This window comes from Grus americana, chromosome 5, assembly GCF_028858705.1.
Source record: "Grus americana isolate bGruAme1 chromosome 5, bGruAme1.mat, whole genome shotgun sequence".
Taxonomy (NCBI): domain Eukaryota; kingdom Metazoa; phylum Chordata; class Aves; order Gruiformes; family Gruidae; genus Grus; species Grus americana.
The window spans coordinates 31,460,714-31,486,153 of record NC_072856.1 but is presented as its reverse complement, the minus strand read 5'-3'; the positions used below and the strand labels follow the sequence as shown (position 1 = coordinate 31,486,153).

At 46.1% G+C, this 25,440-nt stretch overlaps 1 protein-coding gene across 5 annotated transcripts in view; it reads left to right on the top strand.

Annotated features, from left to right (window-relative positions):
- Nucleotides 1-25,440, top strand: part of RGS6 (regulator of G protein signaling 6) — a 297,793-nt gene that overhangs the window by 238,742 nt on the left and 33,611 nt on the right. For 4 of the 5 annotated variants that reach the window (XM_054828059.1, XM_054828056.1, XM_054828060.1 and 1 more), the window contains 3 exons: nt 3,758-3,868; nt 7,125-7,250; nt 16,647-16,833. In XM_054828059.1, the coding sequence (XP_054684034.1) occupies nt 3,758-3,868; nt 7,125-7,250; nt 16,647-16,833 (424 nt within the window). The remainder of the gene's footprint in view (nt 1-3,757; nt 3,869-7,124; nt 7,251-16,646; nt 16,834-25,440) is intronic. The other variant, XM_054828061.1, reaches the window with a different exon arrangement.

Sequence of the window (25,440 nt, the reverse complement as noted above, 5' to 3'; positions counted from 1 at the left end):
CTGGTAGGAAAGTATGAACAGGTAAAGAACAAGCTCGAATGCAATTGAGAATTGCAGCTCCTTTACTTAGGTGCTTGTAAGTTAGGCACATTTGCAGGGGAACCACTGAGACAAACGTAGAGAGCGGCATGCTCTTCAGTAACGTCGCTTTTAGAGCAAAACTGTGTTGAACATGGGGGACATGATAAGGGCTGATGCCTTGTAGAGAAATAATATAGGAATTTTTATTTAAGCAAATTAAAAAGACATTACCCTATGAAATGTGCTTTGCAGAGCCTGCACCTGTAATTAGCGTGTGTGTACTAAACTAAGCAAATTAAATGGCGAGAGCCCCAAAGTAAGTTCCTATTGGCTCATAAAGTTTAACAATTCAAATTAAAAATTATCTAATTAAAAAGAAAATATTCAGAGGCTCCCTGAAATCCTGCATTCACTATATTGTACAACTGAAATTAGCACATTCATATTTATGTTTTGGGCTTTCTAGTTCTTTTTTATTAAGAAGATACATTTGTGCTTTACCAAAATATGTCATTTTGTACTGAATTTACTTACAATGACCTTAATATACTGAGACAGTAATAATTTCCAGGCTGGTAATTTACAAGCAAGCAGATCTGGTTTGCTTGAATTTTTTCTAGGTAGGTATTTATTCAATAAGACGGACTCAGTAAAACTCATTCACTTGTGAACATCAAATCCTGTCCACATAACACACCTGTTGTTCAGGTTCATAAGGAGCTACTGAGATTATAAATGTAACATTGTCAATGCCAAAAAACCCCTGTTAGTTTTCAGTAAAACTGGGAAGAAAATTTTCCTGGTTTGAAAGAGCTTTGGGCTTTCTTTTTTTTTTCCGTTGGTCCCAAACTGGATAAGGAAACATCGCTATCAAAACCTGTGCAAATGGATAACCAGGAGGAAAGTAAATAAAATGAGAAGAATCAAAAACGTTCTTTTCTCCTGTTTTGAAAGTTTTGGTTTGAAATTATAAAGAATGAAAATTGTGTTTGGGCTATCTGTATCTTGTGAAGAAGTACTCGGTTATGTGATGAGTTTGGGTGGCAGCGCTGCTGGGGGGTCCCAGGGCTTGGTGCGGAGAGTGGTGGGAAGCGCAGCCTGGATGCGGAGCATCACGGAGCAGGAGGGAGGGAAGGAAGTAGAGGGGCTGATGAGTCCGGTGGCTTGGGAATGGGTGAGGAGGAATGAGTGTGGATGACCTGAGTTGAACTATTGCCTGAAATAAAAACCTGTGCAGCCTGAAAGCCTGATATAAAACACCGAATGCAGACGCCAAGAACAAATCTGCTGCGTAAAGAAGTGCTGTTATTAGCAAGTCACTTTTCGGGCTGGGCCCCGCTTTTGGGACTAGTGTAAGTGACAGCGTGGCAGATCGGGGTGCAGGAGGTGACTTCTCGGCACGCTCCTTTTGACAGCCAAGCCTGACAGCAGCACCAGCTGCCATTTATGCAGTACAGCGCAAAGGCACTTTCAGACAGGACGAGGGAAATCACGAGGAGGAAATAAGGCAGGGAGCGGTGGGGGAAACAAGCTGCTGTCTAATCTGTAATAGGAATAGGATATAAATTATCTTAATAGTGATAGACCAATCACATACATTTTCCGTGAATGCGTGCTATTCTATGGGATAGCCCTTGTCCAGCAGAAGAGCAATGGAAAGGCTCTCAAAAGATTATCCCCAGCTCCCATGAAATCAGTGCCCACTAGTGAGGATTTGCTTCGTCCTCCTCCTTGTTCCCCTTCCTGGAGTAGATCTGCACCAGCTGTGGGAGCAGGCATCCCTCAGCTGCTCCAGGCACCTTGCAAACAGTTGTTGTCTCCTTTTTTCTACATCCTTTCTGCCCACTTGGGACCTGCACGCTGTCAGGTTTAGGATTTGGCAATGAGATTTGAGGATTATTGAGCAAAACTATCAATGTATTTTACCTCCCGTTTTTCCTGAGTGCATCATGCAGTGTTGGTGCAATCCCAATATAGAATTGGCTGGGGAAAACCGGAGCATCTTCCTACCAGGAGCAATCTCAGCTCCCTAGATGAAAATCTGTCAGAAAGCTGTGCTACCCCCAAAGTTTCTGTGAAGGCTCAGCTGGGCCTCCCCCAATTGCGAGACTGTCGGGCTCTCAAGACCGTGAACTCTTCTCACCACCTCTTCTACCGGAGTTACAGTGCATCACCTGAAAGGCCAAAAGTCCAGGTTTGCATTTCGACAGAAGCGCTTTCCCTTAGGAGTCCCCTGCCTGTAGCCTCCTTTAGACAACAAGGCAAGGATTCCGCTCCTGTCATTGTACTGAATCAGCAAAATGTGCTTAGCAATTCACCCTTGTTTCATTTAATTTAGTTTTTTCCCCTTTTATTTTTGTTAGTACTTGTACTAGCCGCCTTATTATTTTATTAGGAGCAATTCAAGTTTCGCAGTAGATATCTCCTGATCGATCCTTTTTTGTTGGTTTTTTGGGGGATTTTTTAACCAACCCTCTCTCTCATTGATGTCTCAGGGATTGCTGCTGCTCTCTGAAATTGGACGCTGCTCCCTCCTCCAACCCTTGACCCTCAGCAGTCATGAAATGTAATTAATGAAATGAGATGAGACAGCCCTGAGTGCCCTGAGGGGCAGTGGGAACCTGCTGTGGTTACAAAAGTGTATGATTTTAATGCCTCATGATAAGAGCTAGGACAAACAAAAAGAAATAATTACTGTAGAGCAGGTCAGGGAAACTTTCTGCCTTTTGTGACCCTTTGTTTCACAGGGTCTTTTCATTCTCCTGCCTTTTTGAGGTGTAGAAGACCAGAGGTAAAGTTTAGCAGGGACAATCACAGTGCAAGTAGATTAGTTGTTCATGATGATGAGACTCAATTAACTTAGTTAATTACTTGGCAGACTTAGGCAAAAAAAAAGTAAAAAGTGCCTTAGAGTATTTCCAAGATAGACTGGGACAAATTTCCTTTGATTTATTTCATATATGCTGTCTTTCTTTTGTAAAAATGCCTCCCTAGCCCCAACCCCAGTGGAATTCCTGAATCATTTATGCAAGCAGACACAGTCCTTTTCCCAGGAAGCTCTTTGAATCTCATCCTAGTGAGGATTAGAGTCTATATGTCTTATCCGACTCGTCATGAAGCAAGCCAGTATAAAGGCCAGGTGTTTTTCCAACATGTATGTCATTTACTACATTCTAAGTTAATTATTGTAAACTACTGTTGAAGTATTTTACAACGGTATACCAATGTAACAAAAAAAAATTATCTATAGCCTGAAGCTTCGATGCTCAGGACTGTGATCCTCCAAAGATTTAAGTATATTCTTAGCTACAGTACATGACCCTATTTAGATGAGTTACTTGTAATGCATAACGTTAAGTGGGTGCAAAAGTCTGCAAAAACCAAAAAGGCAGGAGGCAATAGCAACGTGCAACAAATGAAGAGGATGATACGCGCTTCATAGTCATCCTTTGGCCCTCTGTAGGAAGTCCTGCCGTAGCAATCCAGTCATCGCCTCATTGGGCTTTTTGTGGGCATCTCAACAGAACGAGCTTGAGGAAAATACTGCAGTGAGCTGGTGGGCGTTTGCAGGGAAATCCTTGTATGCACCATCCCTGGGAAAAGGGACTCCCATGGTTGCTGAGAAACTGACTGATCCCTACAAAAATAAAAAGAAGCACACACACACAAAAAAAAAAAGAAAAACTGTACCTCTCTAACATATGACTGAGCGTGGTTTTTTTTTTATGTCTGTCAGTTTAATAGCTTACACAGAGCAGTATGTGGAATACGACCCCTTTATAACTCCTGCCGAGCCTTCCAATCCCTGGATAAGTGATGATGCAGCATTGTGGGACATTGAAATGAGGTAAGAATTGGTAGTTTTAAGTAATGTTAGAGTTGTCTTGCCACTTCGTATTCTCTTCCCACCGCCCTGTTTGGATAGGAAGTTGCACGTCTGTAGCTTTACAAGATACAAGTACACAGCTAAAGTTTAAACAGGAGCTTATGCTTTATCACTTCTTCTCTGAATTATTCAGCCTTTCCACTTCCATATGATGTGATGTGTGGTACTCTGTAAGTCAGGTGACGGATGTCCTCATGCCTGTCAAGGACATGCACAGGCTCAGGTCTAAAAGTCCACAGGTACAGGATACTGCTAAGAGATACTTGTTCCAGCACATCTCCTTTGAGCCTTGAGAGCCTGCTCTCTGGTCCTCCCCCAGCTGCAGTGCTCCAGCCCTGCTCCTCTCCTGGGATCCCATGAAAGATGCCACTGGCAGTATAGGATGGGTTAGAGGGCAGTGGCTGTTCCCGCTGCGTGGAGGTGGATTTGGCACAGGAGCCAGAGGGAGTGTAGCTCACATGTAATGTGTGAGACTTGGCAGGTCAGGATTATAATAGATTGACAAAGTGAGCTTGGGCCCCACCCGTTAGTGAACAAGCTGGCTTGTCTCTGTTATGGCATCTAATAGATGAAAAGGAGGAAGAATGACTGTAGTACCTCCAGTGCCTTGCACCTCAGAGAGTTTCTCCAAAAAACCAGGCACAGCACTGCAATTTAGATCGTCTTGTACCCACGTGATGCTGGCGCAAGGGAGGTCTGGCCAGCGTCTACTTCTCTTGCCATCGCAGGCTATCCACAGCCCTCATAGTGGGGCTAGAATTGTCCCGCTTTCCTCTTTGCCTAGCAGCTATTGCAGCAGGTTTGAATGAAGTCGTCATGCCATCTATCACCTTCACTACTCACTTGCAACCTGTGGCCAACTGCCTTAAGTGCTCAGCAGCTTCTCCTAGTGTTTAGCTGCTGCTGGCCGGCACCAAATCCAAACAGGGAGTTCACTTCAGCAAATCTTTGAAAACAAAATGCCCAATCTAATCCTGTCCGTTCTTGAAGAATAATGTAAAGTTTAAGATGCTACCAGCCTAAGAAAGCAAATTCATAGTGAATCAGTGTTCTGGGAAAAGGGCAAGTTATTTCCCTGTTTAAAACCCATGTGGTCTGGGATGTGAAAGATGTTTTTCACCGGCTTCTCTGGTAGTCACAAAAACCCTTTAGTTCCCTAATCTCTGCCCTTCTTCACATAATTTCAGTATTTGGTATTTCTTTTTTAGTCAGTTTCTCTCGTTTTTTCCATCCTCCCTAGCAGGGCTAGAACCAGATACAGCCCCTGCAAAATACTTTTCTGGTGGAATCCCCACCCACAAGGTAATCCAGGCATCCATTATTTCTGCATCTGTTGAGGTAGCTGCAAATCCCAGAAAAGATGTCTGTGTCCCTGAAGAATACAATTAACCTGATGTCACAGCCTTTGTAGGAATTTAAAATAAATGCTTGGCTTCTGTTATCATTTCAGAGTTAAGGAAGGTGATTCTCCCGCTAATGAAAAAGAGAAAGTTGTATTGTTGGGAGATGGAAGAACAAACAGCTCTGTATTTCCATTTTATTCTCTATTGTAAGAGAACTCACTGCATCTGCATCTAGTTGCAACTTGCATGAATAATTAAATGATCCCCGAGAGCTGCAGTAGCCCTTGTGTTGCCTGCAAAGCTGTTTCCTCAGTTAGGAGAGCAAAGCCCTTGCTCAGGAAAACAAAGAGCCTCTCACTTCTAATGGTAAGGCCAGCTGATGAGCCTGGACAGCCCTGTGCCCCTACGGTTCATCCTTTGTGGCACTTGGGACTGGGGAAACGCCACAGAAAGCCTTCAATTTTAGACAGCACTTTGGCCTTTTCGTTCGTGCTCGGACATTGTGCAGCGGCAAGAAGAGCAGCTAGAGATCTCTGGGCTCAGCAGGAAATCCCCTGAGCTTAGCTCGTGCACGGCTCTGCACAGACGCGGCTTTCACGTTCCCGTGTCCGGGCTGGCTCACTGAACAGGTAGGCTGGCATCCGTGCCCTTGTCCGCAGCACTGCTGGCTCCTGAGTGAGCGCGGGAGGAGCCATCCTGAGCGCTCTGTGCTTCCAGTGGGGACATGCCCATCAATTTTGCTTAGTCTTTACACCAAGAGGAAATCAAAGTGGGCATTTTATTTACCCCTTTGGCTTATTTGTCTTCAGCACAGATCGCCACTGTCCCCTAAGGCTCCAGGATTAGGAATCACTGTGGACATGACGAGACATGTAGTTTAATAGATACGTACTGTTAACAATGGCTTTACTGTCACGAATGTGAGTAGCTGAGCTGTATTTTAATGGTTGTCTCATAGTATGATGCCATCACACCAGAAGCTTTCAAACACTTTGTGAGCCCAGATTACGCTCTGATGCAGACTGTCTCGTAGGATCCTCGTTGTGATTCTCAGGCACTGCCTCTCCCCATAGGCATCTCTGCAACATGTCTGGCAATTCAAACAGCAGCTTATGTAAGTGGGGTTGTATTAAGAAATAATTTAGGAGAAAGGTTGTTAGTGATTTTGGGTGCCTCTGCATCTCAGTGTCCCAGCTGAGACACAAAATAAGAGTCTGATTATCATGGAGGGGAAGAGGGAGATGCTTTTTAATCTTCCAAGACTTAGGCATCCAGAAATCAGAGGTACCGAAAAATAAAAGGCCACGAACCAGTTATCATTTTTAGAAATCGTGTCTGCGCTGCTTCTTAGTGAAACTGCTTTTCTAATGCAAATGCGGAACTGAAAATCTGAAGCCAGTTCCAAGTGACGAGCCAGCACTGCGTGGGACACAAGGAGATGCTTTGGAGCTCACCAGCAGCCCAGGGAACACCGCTAGCAAATTTCTGCCTTGACATGTAAGAAATTCCCAAGGTACATTTGAGGACACATGTAAGAAGCACATAATGAATAATTATTCAAGTATGGTATGCAGTTCTTTATGTGAAACCTACCAGAAATTACTCTGAAAATCGTATCATTCACTGTCTCTCTTATTTTGCCATGTACATAGCACCCAGATAGTAAAGATGCTTTAGTGATGACCCAGTCTTTATAGCTTCTTTTTGTATGTTGTTTGCTAACTTGTATTTCTGCAAAATCTTGAGGAAAAAACCACCATCTCCTCATCTGATAATCTCTCTCCATTTGCTGCTTAGCAGAAACAGCAGCAGCTGCTCAGACAGCAGGCAGAAATGTACATTCCATCTGGTTTTTTCCTTCTCTCCCCAAACAGCAAAGAACCTAGTCAGCAGCGTGTGAAAAGATGGGGTTTCTCCATGGATGAGGTGCTGAAGGATCCAGTAGGACGAGACCAGTTCCTTCGATTCCTGGAATCAGAATTCAGCTCAGAAAACCTCAGGTGAAACCTTTTTTTGACTTGAACTAAATGAATGGGGCTCATCCCACTCTCTTACATAGGTGAAATGCAATGCTTGGTCTGTCTTGAACTTCTAAAAACACCCCTTTGAAGAAAGTTGAGAATGGCAGGATTTGGCCCATAGTAATGCTACAGATCCCTGTACTAGAACTATGTAAGTAATCTCAGGAACAGTGTGTAGCAGAGCCAGTGTTATCAAGTATTACATGCGAAGGCTTGCAAAGTTGTAATAATGTGATGAGGCACGGTGTATCGCTATTAAGGCCCCTAACAATATATAGGATTTACATGTGTATTTGTGGCAGTGGTCGTGTGAGGGAAACATGGCGTGGAGATCGTGTGGCTAGAAACTGTTGCAGTACTGTCACTCACCAGATCGGGTTTGCAACAGCTACTTTTGATTCTGGCACCTCCAACTATTCCAGAGCTTGACTGTCACCTTACTAGCACTTTCTCTGTGGGAATTCTGAGTACCTGGCTTCTCATGCTGCGAAGATGACAAAACTTTTGTTGTGAAACATGTAGACATCCACATGATCCTACATCAGACTGGGAGTCTATAAATCTATTGTACACAATTGTGCTACTTCAACTACAGCAGGAACAGGCAGCAGTAATAAGTTGCCATTTTTTGGTGAACCAACACTAGATGAAGACAAAACCTTTCCTAGAAGATCTAGCCCCTCTGGTCTTGTCCATAAACTCTTCTAAACCCAATCTCTGGCCCTTGAACATTGCTCCAAGGTACAGTCCCATTGCAGAAGTGATGAAAAGACATTGAAAGTGCCAACAGCACGCTTCATTCTGGGGTAGCAATCCTTCAAAGACTATGCCTATCTCTTCAGCCCTTCCAGCTGCAAAACTAAGTGCTAAACTCAGCACCTTAGGATTCATTAGTCACCCCTACATACCCCAGAACTAATGTTAAGCCATTTTCCCTTGTCGATACCAGGTATCTTCTCACACTGACAGAAAAGGAGAGGTCTAGCTAGATATCCCCCATATCCCCCTAGCTAAACCCACAGCCCTGCCTACACAGCAAGGGTCTGAGTCTCCTTCTTGTCCTAGCATTAATCAGGATATAGTCACAGGTTTTATCCTCCTGGTCTTGAATCTTAACTCTAATTCCAACCCTAACCCTGGAGTTCATTTTAGGGAAAGCAGCTCTCCTGCTGTGGAGACAGTGAGGTCCATGGAAGAGCTAGTGTGGTGTTGCATCCGGCAGATACAGCCGAACCACAACACATCCCATAACAGCAGAAGCAAATATACTAGAGGGAGCTCTGATAAATTGGAGTTCCCAGGATGATACTTGAAACAGGACTGGGGCAAACCCTGGAATTAGTGTTCAGGATTGCAGGCATTTAAATGCTAGCTTCATTGCTCAGTGCTTCAAAGCCTAAAGAAAACGGGAGAGGACTCGCGCCAGCCGGAGAGACAGCCTGAACAGGTAGAGGTTGATACTCAGTGGGTCAGGTTATGGTCCAGACCCTCTCCTGCACGTGACAAACGGCCAAACTGACTGCTATGTGCATCCATTTGTGCAGAAGCAGGAAGATGGTGGTTAGCACCAGGATGGATGACTCGTGGTTGGCAGCAGGGCAGGCTGCAGACGCCGGCCTGTGCTGAAGGCGAGGGTTTGAGTTGGTGTCAGGGTGCCGGCCTGTGCTCTTGTACTCTTGTGGGGGACCTTGCTCCTTAACTGAGGTACGGCAGGTCAGAGGCACTTCACGAATATCTGCAATGGTCCTCACCTGCTCCTTCCCCTGGTTAGTCCTGGAGACACGGAAGGATCCAGCAGTAATGTAATTTGACTGCCCGAGATATGGCAGTATCCAGTAAAAACCACTTTTTTTAGAGAGTCTGAATTACACTGCAGAGGCTTCATTGTGGTGCTCTGGTGCCTTCTCAGCACGTCGGTGGGCATGGGGACCAGTTCACGTGCTTTCTTGGGGGGCAGTCGAGTTCCAGTGGGCCCAGTGATCCTTGCGGAGATGGCCAGAGAGCTCGCAGTTTCACCGGCAGATGAGGAGGTCTGCTGTCAACCGAGCATGCAGTCAGTTGGGTTTTGTGCCTTTGCTGGTAGTGAGTGGGTTTGACGTTGTTCTTAGTTTACACCAGCTAAGAACTTGATTGCACGGCCTTTAAGTTAATGTTTTGTTAATTTTTTTTTCACTTAGAAAATCAAATACATTAGTAAAGCATGTGAACAACAGCCGCTTTAGTGCAGTCTGCTAGCCTGCGAGTCCTGAAATTGCCCAGAAAGTGACTTTAAACAACATTGGAACTGACCATCGTATTTATCAAATTTGCCTGTCTGAGGAGAAATACAGAAAGCATGCCAGCAGCAAAACAGTGAAAAATCAATGCACTTTTACGTTGGCTATTTTTAAAAACCCTAAAAGTTAACTTGTAAGATAAACAAGGGAGCGTTACTAAATTACACAAATGAGCTTGAAATTTTATTGCTGAACAGGTACTGAACTTGTATATGCCTACTGAACTTATTTACAGTGGTGCTCATTTGCAATTAAATTGTAGTGATGAAGTGCAAAATTAATACACTGTATCGAAATACTCCTCAAATGGGTTTTGTGAAATATATCTGGGGTTGCGCTGATGAAATCCAGCAGGTTTTAGGACTAGCGGGTGTCCCCCACGTTCACCCAACGCAAACAAATGGAGAAAGTGCCATTATGAGGAGGCAAACGTGTACCTTCCTTGGTCAGTCAGAGCTGCTCCTCCTGCTGATCTGCGTTCTCTTTGGTTCTGAGGTGGCTTGTAGCGAAGGGAGGCTGCAAGTCAGTGGGCTGGGACAGAGAGGTTAAATGCCACGTCTTTTTTGGAAGACACTGGTATCACTATTACTTAATATAGGGATGTTGCTATCATTCTTATTGTCTCATTATCATGCTGTTGGCTTATGTGGTATCATTATTATCTAATACTGGATCAGTATTAGGAAGCCTGCTTAAAGCTTTAAATAACAACAGGATGTAAAGGCAGAAATGTTAATGAAGAAAACTGGAATAGGATGGATTGTTAGCAGCGGTGCTAGAGAGCAGACGGGTGCTCTCGGGTTCAGGTGTGGCAGAGAAAGCTCCTGAATTCTCATCAGGAGCGCGTGGCAGAAAGGAAAGCAGCTGCTGGATGCTTAAACATGCAAGCAAAATTAAAGTTACACCCAACAGCAAGGTTGGGATCTGTCTAACCAAGGTTGGGCAGCGTGGAAGCACATGCTTTCTTCTGTATCATCCAGGCTCCCTTTAGAGTGAGAGAAGCTGAAGAGTCAGTGAATCACCTAGGGAGGATTTGCTTCAGCTTTAAGTGGAAACAAAACTAAAAGCACTTAAATTATACTGTAAAGACCCGGCTCTCCCTACCATCTATAAGCCTGAAGAGACTGATTCAAATGACGGTGTCTGCACGGTAAGCATCTACAGTTAGGTGAGATGCATCCCACCCAGCCCCTGGGAAGCTGTAAGGAACTTTCTGAGGGCACAGCATCTAGCACTTTGCTAGAAAAATTCCATTTGTGGGTATCTTTTAAGGGTTCTCCTCCCAGTCACTATCCAGAAATGTGGGAGCTGTTGCAGCAGGGATGTATTTTCTCTTGGGAATGTCAGTAGGATCTTCATTAACACTGGAAGGAGTCCTGTAGGCCCTTGTGCTGTCCTCAAGACAGATCTGAGAAAGTGACTGCTGGATAACCTAGAAATTCCTGGTAGTGCTAGAAAAACTTTCATTAAGTGTACGCTTGAGAACCCCTTGAAATGAGTGTAATTCAGTGGTATAGTAAGGGGAAAAAATTCTGCTCTTATACCCAGTCCCAAATCACAGAGTTGATTGTGGTGGGGTATTTCCGTATCTTCCTAGCTGAGAAAAATTGGTCCCAGTGGGGTTCTCCAGTGAGGCACTGCCGGAGGTGGCAGCAGACTAGACTCAGTGACCTCCCGGGTCTCCTTCCAGCTGTGTTTCTGTGTTCTAATAAACTTGCAGGATCATGTCCACCAATCTCCTGGGCTCGGCTGAGCCCTGTAACCTATTTATTTACTGGCTGTCCATTATTTATGTGAGAGCAGGAAAGCCAGTCAGTTGGGTATTTTTCTCTCTGTTTTTATTTTAACTCATTTCCTTGCTCTGTCTTCTTTCTCCTCTCTGTTCCTATCTTTCATCTACAATTTGGTTTGACTCTTGATTTTTGAAGTACCCAAAATATAGCACACAAAATGCCAAGCTTCAATTAAAAAAAAAAAAAAAGGCCAACAGAGAGTTGTTATACATTTTTTATGACCTGGAAATCTCCCAAGACATCTTGAGATTGCTGAGATGTTCATCTAACTGGTGGATTGATTTTTTTTTTTCCCCCAACTTCAGAGTGTCAGCTGGAAAGAGAAACAACTAAGTGGGAATATGGGACATGGGAATTTTACCCAAAGGGAAAGGAGACTGCACACCTGTTTATAGACCTAAATAGAGAACACATGATGCTTTATAGGAATGCACTGTGAAGCTTGCAACGCGTGCGTGCAGGCGTTTTGTATGTTATTGTGAGCATATGTTGAAAATGGTGTTATCTGGAAAAGAATTTTACCTGCAGAAAGTGTTTATATCTTATGCGACTCCTAATGATTGAAACTTGTTGTCAATTTTTATATATATATATATAGTTTTCATCAGGAAAGGAAAAGTTTGGGCATTGAGGAGAGCAGACACATTAAGTACCACCCCCCAAGCCCCTCGATTTCTAAATAAAAAGCATTTACACCGGGATGTTCCCGCCCCCCCAAAAGGGCAGGCACAGCGTTGCGCTGGTTCCTTGGCTGCCCCGTGCCAGGGGCAGTGCCGGGGGTCACCGGGGGAGTGGGGGGGGGGGGGGGGGGGGGTTGCCGGGGGGCGGCGGGGCCGGTCCGGGCCTGGCCAGCAGGCGGCACGGCAGCTCCGCGCCTGAGCTGCCGGCGGGAGCCCCGCGCTGCCGGGCTGCGGCTCGCGCTGCCTGCGCCGGGCTGGGAGACTGCCCGCGCTCCTACGGGAGACCGGAGCGAGAGATGTCGGCATCTCTCCGTGCCGGCTGTCAGTCGTGAGCAAACTGGCATCTTCTTTACTCGCTGGAGAGTAAACTCGGTGCTGCTTAACTAGCGAGAGAGACAGTCGCTGCCCCAGAAAACTAAAAGGCGGCGGAAAGAGGGACTTAGAGTTTGGACGTGGGGTGCGCAGCTTGGGAGAGGAGAGAGGAGGAAGGACGGTGAGGGGGAGACCGGCTGGGCAGTGGGGAGCTTGCCCTCCTTCACACCGGCACTGCGGTCTCCTTGGAAATGCTGCATTAGTGAAGGACCAGTGCTCTGCCGTGCCCTTAGCGCGCAGCCTCGCTGCAGCCATCCATCCCCGACGTGCCCCGCTGAGGACAGATTTCTGCTGGTCTCAGCCACACCAAGCTCACCATACCAACAATCTTGCTGTTAAGCAACACAAAAATGTAAACATTGCTGCTGCCTGAACTGCATGTTGATTTATACCTATTGCCTTCATTCATTTCTCCTCCCAACTGTGATGTTAAAATGATGTGTTTTCTCCTGGTGAAAGGAAGTGAGAACAAGATTGTGAATGGCGGGAGATGGGAGGTGCACCAGGTTTACGTGGAGCTACAGAGTGTGCTCGTATTTCAAACCCGGACAGTCACTTGCTGATTTCACTGTCAGGCCAGGGGTATCAGATCCTCCCCCAAGATGGGGATACAGCACTGTCCTTATGTCGATAGTCTCTTATCAGTCTCTGCAGTCATCCATATTTTGCCTCTTGATCAGGTTTTAAAAATATTTTTTGTTTTGCAGCGTACCTCAGAAGCACCCCCCTGTCCTTCCCTAGCAGCCTTTACACCGAGGGGCATCTGCGAACAGCAGCCCACAGCGACCGAGCAGCTCCGCGATGCCCTGCAGGGAGGCAGAGCGGGCACCCTGAGGCCCAGGAGCTCTCTGTGCCTTGAGGGGGCTGTGTAGGATAAAGCACCATTACAGGATATCTCCTGTAAGTGACAGCAGCTTAATTACAGGCTGGATGAGGCTGGAATGGTTTATGCCTCTGACAACAGTTTAGGACACCATATTATCAGCCTTCTCCAGATCTTACATGCTGTTTTATAAAGGGCAAAGAACCTGTGATCAATGCTGCTGTTCCCTTGGTGCAGACGGTCCCCGTGACAGTCCTGCTCTGCTTATAGGGCACCTACAGAGAGGACACACGCAGCCATCTCCCTCCTCCCCTGCCCTGTGCCAGAGGTGTCCACCGGAGATCTGCCCCTGCACCTCCCAGAGAAAGAGGGGAGGCAATGCAGGATCTTCTTCTGACTCCTTGGGAGCTTGGGGTTCAGCTTACACTTCAGAAATTGCAGGACTGACTTAGGGAGTGCATTTGCACTTTATAATTGAGCACGAATTCCAGCACAGCCATCATGCGTCTGCTCCTTTCCTGGGCAGAAGTACCTGCTTCTCTCTTGTAAATGCTGTGTAAATCCTGTAGGAAGCCCTGCTTATGCATTGGCTTCAGGATGATTTCTTGTGGCAGAGAATTTGCCTTGGAGTCGAGGCTGCAGGGCTGGGTACCCCTCTTTGATGTTCCTCGATTTTCAGATACCAGCTATAGTGAATAGCTTTGAAATTTTTACCAAGACAAAACTCCTCTTTGCCTTGAAGAGGACATCCAGCCTTGGGCATGAATTCACAATCGCTTGCAGTAAAAAGAGCTTGTTCTTGTTAGTGTCAGGTTGGTCTGGTTGGTTGGTTTTCAGACTGAGCCAAATGGTTATTAAAATGGATGGTGCTCCTGTTCTGGCAAGCTGTCACTTCACAGCGCGCCCGGTTCTCTCACGAGTGCGCTTTCCCAGCCCGCCTCCCCAGCTCCAGGGGCAGAAGATAAGCCAGCAGAAAATGTTCTTTCTAGCCAAGTGTTTGTCTGAAGTGTCCCAGCTACTCTGCAATGATTAGCATCTTTTCTTGTTAGGCCTTTTGTGCGTTCACATGTTCCCATCCCATCTGAAATTGAATGATAAAATATTTTCAAAGTAAAGAAAGCCACATATAGCATCAGATTGTTGCACTCTGAGTGCCACCCTTTACTCTCTGCGTGTATGTGATAAGTGGGGGTGTCACGGTTCAAATAACGAGGCAGGACATCAGGCACAATTCTCATCTTGAAGATGGAAAAGGGCCAAGCACACACACCCCTCTGCCAATCCCAAAAACTCTATTTTGGTTTATAAAACTGAATGTCACTGTGTGAGCACCATCAGTATGTGACTCCACAGGTACTGGTGTAGTGTCTGAGCGTACCCCAGTCTGTTTTACTGACTTGCCTGCCAGGGAGCAGAGAAAACCGTATGAAGGAATACGATCAAGTGGCTTGGGTGAGTCAGGGCTGCAGCATTAGTCCCCGCGTGTGTGCAGCAGTCTTGCAAACGCTGGAGCAGCACTGCAAAGGGCAGGCAGTCACCCTGTGAGTTGCCGGTAGGGTCAGGCAGCACATCCTGCCTAGATGGGGTCCAAGCCCCCAGCACAGTGATGCAGCCTCCTGCTATCTCTCGCAGTCTTCATGGTTGGATTAAGCACATTATTTGGGTGAGAGAGAGGGACTGTAGCAACAGGAGAGAGCACAAGATGGGGCTGGCTTAGCAGCAGTGGAGCAAGAGACAAAACGAGTGTACCCGCAAACACGGCTCGCTCACGTTGGAGGCATGGGTGCCAGGAGCGTCCTCACCCTGCACGTCTGCCTGGCAGGGCGGGAACAGGCAAGGAGGATTTAGGCTGGCCTTGCGCACAGTGCAAATGTCTTTTTTTCCCAAATTAGCCACTTCTATTGTAGGTAGGGGACCAGGCTAAATGGGTTAGCGGCCTCATTTGGTTACAATAAGCCAGGAGTTTCTGGGGTGGTTAGGTACTGCCTGCAGCTGGTAAGGAAGCAAGGGTCAAAACCAGCACAGGAGTCACCGGGCTGCTGGCTCCTCCACCCAGCCTCGCTGCAAACGGATTTCGGTTTGGGAGAGACTGCGTCTTCCTCCTTCCGCCATGGGGGAACATTTGCCTTAGTGGCAGCAGACTGGCACCGTTGAACCATTTGGGTTGGCAGTTAAAGCTCAACTGCTTATGCAGTAGTCTCCCATACTGACATGGGGGACACACGGGATTTTCTAAGTTGTGCAGCTCTTGCAGATGCCCTGAACAAGCAGCGACCCAGACAAACCCTGTCCCCATGGCATGCTCTGCCGAGCAGAGGCAAGTGTGGGAGAGTGGTGCAGGGCAGGGACAGCCAAGGTGAGCCCTGCCCTCCTGGTCATCCCTGGGCCATGGGCTCCTTTGTCACGGGGTAGGAAAAAGCCGGTTATTGCAGGTGGCTGCAAAGGTCCCTTCTGTACCTATTTGCCCTGTAGCTCTCGACGCTCCCTGCAGAGCACTATTGTACCTGTTCAGCCGCGTTGCAGGACCTGGGTACCCAGGTCAGAGGCCTCAGGGGGCATCTTCTTGCTAGAAGGTAGAGTTGATCAAAACAAGACACTACGGGGGGCCATGCGTTTTCTGAATTAATTGCCTAAAAGAGAATATTTCTGTCAACAATGAATAAAACCAGCATCACCAACAAAATCCCCCCCTTTTTTTTTCCTAGGGTAAAAGACAACACACGTCACTCTTGCAAAAATATTCCATGGTCTTTGGTTTCACAGATTGAGATGTGGATTATGCCCTTAGTTATCAAAGAGATTATCTTCTCAATGTTTATGAACTTATTTTAGTCTGTAAGTGTGGTTCAGTCAAGAAAATATCCCTGTAAAATCAGAGCATGGCCATGACAAGATTAATTCTTTCCCCTGGCATCCATCTGAATGCTGGTCAGTTTACAAGTCAAAAAAAAAAAAAAAAAAAAATTCTCTATGTGCCATTGCTACAACTTCACCCTGGAAATGATGTGAATATTAAGTTAGTTCTGCATTTGGCATCCCCTCCAGACGGCCGATCCTGCAGGCAGGAATGACCGGCGGATTGCAGCGGGGCGGTGGGAGGCAGAGCCCGCTCCCCTCCTCCAGCTGCACGGCTCTGGAGGTTTCCTGTTTGCATGCCTGATGTCACACTTCTGCAGAGGCGGTTTGAATAAGAACCTATCACTTCTTAAAGTCGCTGTTCTGATCTTAGCCACAGTGTAAGGGTTTGGTGTAAAGTATATCACACCTTCCCCTGAGATCATGCTAAATGGAGAGTCTTCTGTGAATTCAGCTAGATGCGGGGTTAGGCTATACGTCTGTGCTTTGGGACTCTGCCCAGGCTTATCCACAAAGTCTTATCTAGATTTCTCTCTTTATGTCTTTTCTCCCCTTTTAATTTTTGCCTAGTACAGGTTTTGGTTGGCTGTCCAAGATCTCAAGAAACAACCTCTACAGGATGTCACCACCAGAGTGGAGGAAATCTGGCAAGAGTTTCTAGCTCCTGGGGCCCAAAGTGCTATCAACCTGGATTCCCACAGCTATGAGAAAACAAGCCAAAATGTCAAAGACCCAGGGAGATACACATATGAAGATGCACAGGTTTGTTTTTGATTTTATGGAACTACTGCTAATAAAACTCTCAGTTTTACTGTGATATTCCACTATCACATTGTCACTGCTCACTTGTAAGAAGAAGGAGAGGCACAGTTGGAAGTGACTTTGAGGATATCTCTTCAAGCTGGGTAAATGATATTTTCTTTGAATCTATCAGTTATAACAGGCTAATGGTCCTCTGGGAACAAATGTTCCAAAATTTACAAGTCCGCAAGGCGCAGCGAGCTGGAGCCATGTCTCAGAGAAGGCAAAGATGAAAGAATGCTATAAAGTTCAGTTTGGCTCTCTGTACTCCCTGTCACCGAAGCCTATCGTATTTACAGAATGGCTGATATCATATCAAAATCCTGGTTAACACAATTTTTTTATCATTTATTTATTTATAGCTAATTATATCCCTCCTCCCCGTCAAACCCCAAATGCAGCAGCTCCCTCCAGCACAGCTAGAAACTTGTCCACCAGACAATGCCTTAGAATAATGATAGGACAGCAGGCAATGCAGTGAGCTTAATCCTGCCCTCCTAAGGGCCCCAGATTTATCAGGGAAATTTTACAGATAAACTGTACACAGAAAATGCCTTTAGGAAAACAGATAATTTGAGGGAAAACTGCTACAAGCAAGGATAAAGCTGCATAACCTTCTGAAAAAGTGAAAATGTCATTTTATAAAGGCTAAAAAAAAGAAAAAGGAAGAAGGGCTCATTTGGCAAATATTACCGGGGACACAATTAAAAGATATTCTCCTCATAATCATTTTTATCAAAAGCATGTGGTAAAGCCAACAGCAAATGAAAAGAATCCTTGTTCTTATATTTTGTTTAAATTGGTGTTCAAAGGCAGTTCTTCAAAATACTCCACTAACAAAATATTTCCATCTCAGGGGTGATGTTGTGGACCACTTATACAGGGTTAGGCAATGAATTTTTCAAACCAGCATCAAATACTGTATTTTCCTGAATGCAGTCTTGCTCCTTGGAGCCAGCATAGAAGGAACATACGCAAAGTTTCAAGGCAATCCTCCGTGAGTGTCAGGCAACTTAAATGTTCTTTTTAAAGCTGAGAAACACGGGAGTATGAAGACATTCTGGCTAAGATGTATTTTTTGCTTTGCAGTTATGGTGAACAAGATCTTCTGCAAATTTGCATTACCTGAAAAAAATGATGATGGCAAAATGCAGGCTAAAGCCGATAGGTGAATAATGGGGGAATTGATTAAATTGATAAGTAGAAGTACTGAGAAGAAGATGGATGTTTAGACAATGAGTATTTAATCAGAAGAAGACAGGGAGGATTTAGGCTTGAACTGATCAGTTCACAATGTAATTGCTATTCAAAGGGGAGTTGATGAAATCAAGCCGGAGCTCTTGGATTTAGACTGCAATTTTAGCTCCTTGGGTTAATTTTATTTCAGAGGATTTTTATGCTGACAGATGTCCTCAACTCATCTGTTTTGGTTCACGGAAACAGGAGTATGATGTGAAGGTAGACCTTCAGGCCAGCTGTGGTCCTCTTGGAGACTCAGTCTGTGCCAAGAGAGGATAAGGCAATGTGGAGGGGTGAAGCCAGTTACCTTCTTGTGCAGTGGACTGCTGGTAGCTCTCCAAAGGCCAAGCAAGCTGTTTCTGACTGCTTGACCAGATAGCCAAGAACAAAAGCAGAGGGAAACGGGACACTGCTGAAGCGTATAGTGTTTTGGTGGGAACTGGAGCAATGTTGGCTGATACTGGCTCATCCTGGAGAGGGGACATTTTTGTTTGCCCATCCACCTCACGGGAGCCAATATAGGTCCCCCCGGTGTGCTCTGAATCTCCCAGCTATTGTCCTGGCATCCACGCGAGGTCAGCCTTGCCACCTGAGGGGCTCTGTTGTCTCACGAATCTGCGGCAGGTTGTAGCCCAGCTGCCTTATCTCGGCACGCTGGCACCAGAAGCCCGTGAGAGCTCCCACACATCCCGCGTTCCTAGGGACTCAACCAGGCACAACCGGTCAAAACACCCCACTGTGGGAGGCAAAATATGAGTGTCGTCCTGTCCTGTGTAGCTTTAGCACAAAGAGGAAAACAACTGAAATGTCCTTGGGAATAAAGAACAAGGAAAAATTTAGTTTACTGAACAGCACATTCTTTGAATGCCTGCAGCTCTGAGACACAAAGAGGAAAGAAAAGGGTTGGCTGAACTGAGAAAATGAAATTGCTGCTCCTGCAGTGGAAAAACAGGAGAAGGTGATGTGGGACTCTAGCCCTTATGCTGATCTGGGAGACCCACAAAATGCCAATTCTGTATAAAAAGCATTGGGAATGAACACATTGCTGTACTTGGGAAGGGGAAGGTGTAGCAGCGCACAGTATACTTCAGGCTAGTGAATGCATTATAACCATAACTGGAAAGCAAAGCATCATCTGTTATCAGGTGCTTAATAGTCTACATGGATGTGCTTCTTTGCACAGCCTTGGCTCCCAGCCCCAAAAAGCTCTCCCAGATGCTGCATGGCCATCTGGTAAAACAACCGACCTAGAAGAAAACAGGGAGAAAAGGGGGCTGCTGACAAGCACCCCTCATGCTTAAGACCTTTTCATCCCATGGCCACTCAAGCTCTGAAGGCAAATGGTTCCTCTGTTTAAGAAAATTAACACTGAAAATCTCAGCTCCAAACGTTCTGAAAGGGCTCCTAATCCTGTGCGCGCCTTCCCCAGCCATCCGGGTTTGCTGGCATCCCCCATCCTCGAGCAGCACTCGCTCCTCGCTCTGTCCTGATCGTCAGCTCTGCCAGCTATCTTGATCTGCAGCACCTTCTGTCATCTTAGTGCTGGGCCCCTCCAGAGGCGAGCCTACCAATTTAGCTGATTATTTTCTGCTCTTAAACAACTGTCCACTGAGTAAAATATTATGATTATCAAACCATTTTCACTGGGGAGTAAAGCAGCTTTTAATACAAGGGGCACCATCGGGAAAGGTCAGTTCAATTAAAGAGTGAACTACTTAGCAGGATGTAAGCTCCCGCAGGAGTTATCAGCATCATTGAACAACCAATGTGGGGCCCTGCAATATGAAGCAGGCACAGCCGGCTCTGGAAAGTAAATAGGTTCAGGTCCATCCAAATGGCCTCTTTTGGCTAATGAAGCTGCTGACAGCCAAAGTAATTTATCTTTAAGATGGGAACCCAGAGCTGTGAGTGTGACAATTATGGCTTATCTGTACAACACGTTATTAGGTTTTAAACATTTTTCCCCACCACCACCTTCAAGCATCTCCTTGTCTCCCCTGAAATGTCTTTCTGCCTTCCCCAAGTCTTTAATCCCTGCCTCAGTCCCTTGGCACTGGGAACTAGTGTCACAAGAATGCGTTGTGTCTTCTGATAGTAATGTTTGCTTGCAGGGCGCTTACTGGTAGGCTTCAGAGCCAGGTATACTAAAGTAAGGTAAGCCATGTAGTTGTCTTTGGAATTACTTTCCTGTTTGCTTTGTTTATTTTTCTTCTTTAAAAAACGGAGTTTTAGATTGATGCTCCTTTACCTGAACTTAATCGGCTATTGTTTCTATGAAGATGATTCGGGGAAATTCAGTTCTAATCCTGGCTCAGTTAGGGATTTTAACTGTACTGTGCAGATCCTTGGCTAATTCCAGAGCAGATTTAGACCATAATGCCAAATTCCAGGCTGCTCAAACCAGAAATGTACCTGGCCCAGATTTGGACCCAGTTCATGCTCTCAGTTGCCCCAGGTGTTGGTTCAGTTTGTTCCGGACTATGACAGAGATATGAACCCTTGCAGGATTCACCAGTGATAGTCCTCAGTTTGCATTCTGGTCCCATCAGGAAGCTGGGAGCATCGGCAGAACTTGACAGGATCCTGTTGAATTCAACAACAAACTCCGAGTGCGAGCAAGGATCTCTTGGTAGTGGAATGTAATTTTCTACCAAGAAGGGAAACAGAGGGGTGACCTATCTTCCACTGGCTTTGTCTTTTCAAGCCTGCATAGGATGCAAAAGCAAGCGTATAGAGGAGTGTATGCCTGGTGCCTATTCGGTGGGCATACAGAACTCTCTTTGTAGGTCTTGAGCAAAATCACAGCATGGAAGGAAAATGTGAAAATAATCATTCATTGTGCATCTGTATCACCTTTCATGTAAAAACTTGAAGAAACATTAGTCCAATTTTCTTAAAGTTTCACCCAGCCACCCCAGTTACATGCGTGTCTGTAAAAGACGGTGACTACGGATGGAAAACCGAGGTAACAGCAAAGCAGCTTTGGTTGACACTGCGGGCGGTCAGCAGCGGGGCATGGGGCAGACCCAGGCGCTCTGCCTTGAACGGGGGGCTCGAGCCCACCTGAGCCAGTGCTGCTCAGGGACCTGGTGCTTGTGCTGGGAGGAACTGGAAGCACTGCGGCGCTGCATCCATGTATATACATGGATGGAGCCCAGGCCTCCTGGAGGCTTTTGACAGCCTGGATCCTTCCTGTGGAGGTTAAGGACTGCACAAGGACTTCACCTTTATTCTCTTCTCCTCCTTTGGCTCTGATTCTGTGGGACTGGAGGAGAAGATCCTTCCCTACACTGCACTCTGGCTGCCTTTCCTGTATGTGGGTTATGGTGACCGTAGATACGGCCTTCACCCAAAGCCTTGCTGTTGCTGTGTATTTGTTACACATACCAACAAAAATGCAAGCTCCTTCCCTGGTGGATTTCACAAAACAACCTACAACCAAACAGAATCTAAACCCAAGAACCTCACAAATACACCCAGAAGAGCAATTAGGTGTCTGGAACAAAAAATAGGGAAGTGGTGGTGGAAGCTTATGCTGGAGTGCCTGATGCTGCGCAAAGCAGGAAAGGACGGACTTGAAGCAGAGGTCTACATAGGAGCAGATATTCAGTGGTATTACTTTCCCAAGATTTTTTTCTACATGTAATACACACCACACATCAGAAAGTATTTCTTTTATCCCTTGCTTTTCATTTTAAATTGTGATTTAGTAGTCATGTTATATGAAAAACATCTAACATCCACCCTTTGTCTTGCTATTGCCTTTCTGCCTCTGAAGGCATCAGGGATCAAACTACTGTCTAAGCTAATACCCCTCTGTTACGCACAGGCAGAAAAAGGGCTAGGAAAATGTCATGAGTGAGCTCTCTCCTTGCACACACAGTGACAGAAGACAGATCTCTCCAAATGAAAGATCATGGGAATGGGGTGACTAAAACAGTCAGCATATTCCCACAGGACAGTAGTTTGCCTGTTACTTGGGGTGTTGATCCTGCCAAGCTGGCTAGAACTACGTGCATGAGCAATAACAGTGCTTCATGTGCCGGACATTTTCTAACTCCAAAAAGTACCTTTAAATGGATTACACGGGCAAGTCTCTAGCTTGCATAAAAATTAAATTCAGCACTCAGACTCTGGGACTCTTGAGCCAGTAGTGCACACTGTGCTTCTTGAATGCCAGAAACAATTGCATGTCAAATTCAGAGCAAGAGTGTTTCCTCGTTGTGTGAAAGTCAGGAAGCAGTGCGTGCTGTTCTGTTTCTTCCAAGCAGGGAGGGAAAATGCTTGCAAGTGCATCCCTTTCTACCTGAGAAGCCAGGACTCCAGGTGTCCGCTTCTTATGGACAACGGGTGAATATTCTTGCGGATGACTCAGTTCTACACTTGCCAAACCCACGTGCTGCAGGAACACTGCAGTCTTTAATTTTTCTAAGGGTTTTTTTGTCTCTTAAAGTGTTCACCCTTCTAATTTAAAAAAAAAGATATTCCCTGGGGAGATTTATCAACAATGCATTTCAGCTTTCCCCTTCTCAGCCCACAACAGATATGAATGTCGTGTGCTGTCGGGATGGGGTTCATCAGCACACAGATGCAAGATTTTGATATGCATTGATAGCATGGGCTCCAAGAGCTTGAGCTCAATCACATAAAGGTGGGTCCGAGGTGATATAGCAGTAGATATCTCATCAACATTTTGGCCGTAGGATGTGGAAGGCTGTTTATGTATCCAGCATATATTCTCTAGGTAGACATCCAAGCAGGGCTGGTGGTCCCTATCTCAGCATAGCCACCTTCGCTCAGAAGCTGTATGCTGCTTGTTTCTGTAGGGCTGCATCCCGCTCTGTCACCATCTCCTATGGGTCATAGACTGCCCCAGTGCAACAGAATTTCATTTCTGCGTGCTCCTCTCCATGGCACAACTCAGCTTTTTGGCAGCATTTTCACCAGAGAAAACAGAAAGAGGGAGCTGCAGACAGCCCTGCAAATGTCAGGGTGTTGGCCAAAAAATTGAGCACTTTCATCTCATGGCTGTACCACAGCAGGGATAGGAGTACAAAAACCCGTCTTCATTGCTGCAACTCCTAGATATTGTATTGTTTGGAACAGAGATGCCAGTCTCCCAAATGCTACATGAGGTTGTCCCCTCCTCCCAGGCAAAACCTGTTCACTTGGGCTTTTTGCCAGTATCCAGGATTTGGCCCATATTGAGAGAATCAGCCTCTTAGCCACAATCATTGTTCTCAAAACCTAAAGCTGCTCATATGGCGTTAGACTCCCGGCAGCCCACTCTTGTCTCCCAGGATAGCCCTTGCTATATTTAGGACTAAATCCTCCTGCAGAACCAGGCTGACCCCTTAACTGCGCAGCACTCGACAACCTTTTTCGCCTCTGTAGTCCTCCGCACTGCGTCTGCCACAGACCCCCCGGCAGCTCTGCCTTCCCATTTGTATGTTTGAAGGTATGAAGCAAACCAGTTGTCTCATCAATTTACAGAGGAGCCAAAGCTAAATTTATGTGTTGCTTTTATCAATGCACTTTCCCCCAAAAGATTTACATTGTGTTTCCAACTGTGTAACTACAGGGCTAAACAAAGGATTTCTGTGTATTACTCAAAATGAGCTCTCATTGCTTACAGTTATCCCTTCTGCTAAAGCTCTTTCTTGCGTTCCTCTGCCTTCAGCCCAGTGTAATTTCATTTGTGGCCTGAAAAGAGGTTTTATGCTTTTTAGTTTACCAGGCAGGTTAGTCTATGTTACAGTATAATTATTCATCTTTTTTTTTTTTTCCCCCATAGTAACAAAAACAACTTGGTTGAGTGTGAAGAAAATGCACCAGCTAAAACTGTGGGTGTAAATTATTGTGTCACTGAAGTAACTTGAGAGTGGCCAAGAAGATATTTGCTCAGATTTTCCAGAGCAATTCACACTCGGGCCAAGACCCTTACGTGCCATTTACCAACCTGAAACATTTCTTTTCTAAACAATAAATCAAGGAAAGCCTAGCACTCCCGCGGCAGCCAGAGCACCCGTTTACCCCTCACCCTGCTAGATGGCATTGCTGCCAGGTACTGGTGAGGCTTTGGGAAGGGGGCTCTCCCTGGTTAATGCATGCAGACAGCTCAAGCAGGCAGTACAGCAGTGTTGAGAAGAGTAAAATCCTAGATGCCGGGACCAAAATAAGCAGATTCAGAGGCCTTCATAGCGGGGATATGGAGACGTGAAGGAGAATTGGAATAAAACCGCCTTGTTTCCCTGCCTCCACCCCCCCGCGCTGGTGTGCTCCCATCAGGTTCAGTCAGGGCAAGCGTGAAGGTCTTTTCTTCCGCAGCTTCTTCACTGCTTGCCTCAGCTCAGCTGCGCCTGCCGCCAACTACTTCAGCTTCCAGAGCCGATGCAGCATTTTTTCCTTCTTTCTCTAAAATGCATTTCAGCGCCGTCGTTAGACTGAGTGGTAATCGATCATAATTGCTCCTAAACACTGTTGCATTCAGTAGTGGCACAGGTAACTGCTAAAGAGGAGTAGGTCTCCTTTCCTTTCTCTGGCTTTTTGGAAGCGGTGTGGTAGGGAGTCCTGCCGATAAGGCAGAATTCCTGAGGATGGGCTGGGTAAAGTACAACAGAGTGAAGAGGACACGTCTCCAACAGCCCCTGGATAGCAGGTTTTGCTGACTGCGGTACGCGTGTGTGCTTGCGCAGGGGGTAACCTCACCTCCTCTGCCACAGATGTCCGTGCAGAGTAGAGGTACCGACAGAAAGGCATTAAGCTGCTGCCAAGTCTCATTGGAAGGTGCAGCAGTCACACACCGTGTGCTCGGAAAAGCACCTCCCTGCTTTCTCTTTCCCATGTCCTCTTTGTGCTACGGAGACAGCTCTTCGGAAAGTAAAAGCCAGGCAGGTCCTCAGCTGGCATCGTTATCATCCTTCCAGCGGAGGACACAAGGAGTTCAATGAGGCTCTGCTCTCTCATGTGCGAATCTGCAGTAAATTCCTCCCCAGTGCCCAGCGTACAGGTAGAACAAACATTAACATTCATTGCGGTTTGCTGTTATTTAGTTAGTTGTTTAATCTACTGCTTTACGTTGCTTGTGGGCTTTTCTTCTAATGGATTTGTCTGACATTCTGCAAATCTCCCTTGCAGTTGGCCAGAGGGGCGGCTGCTGGTGTTCGCACGCTTGCAATGCAAAGGGGTCTCCAAATCAGCTCTCGCTAGTTTAATGCCAGGTCTTGTTGACTGGGGGAAGGGGTGCTTCAAAGCAATCCCAAGGGTGTGAGTGGGATAGCTACAGCAAGGACGTTTCTGACCAGTTTACAAAGGGCAAAGTGGGCCCTT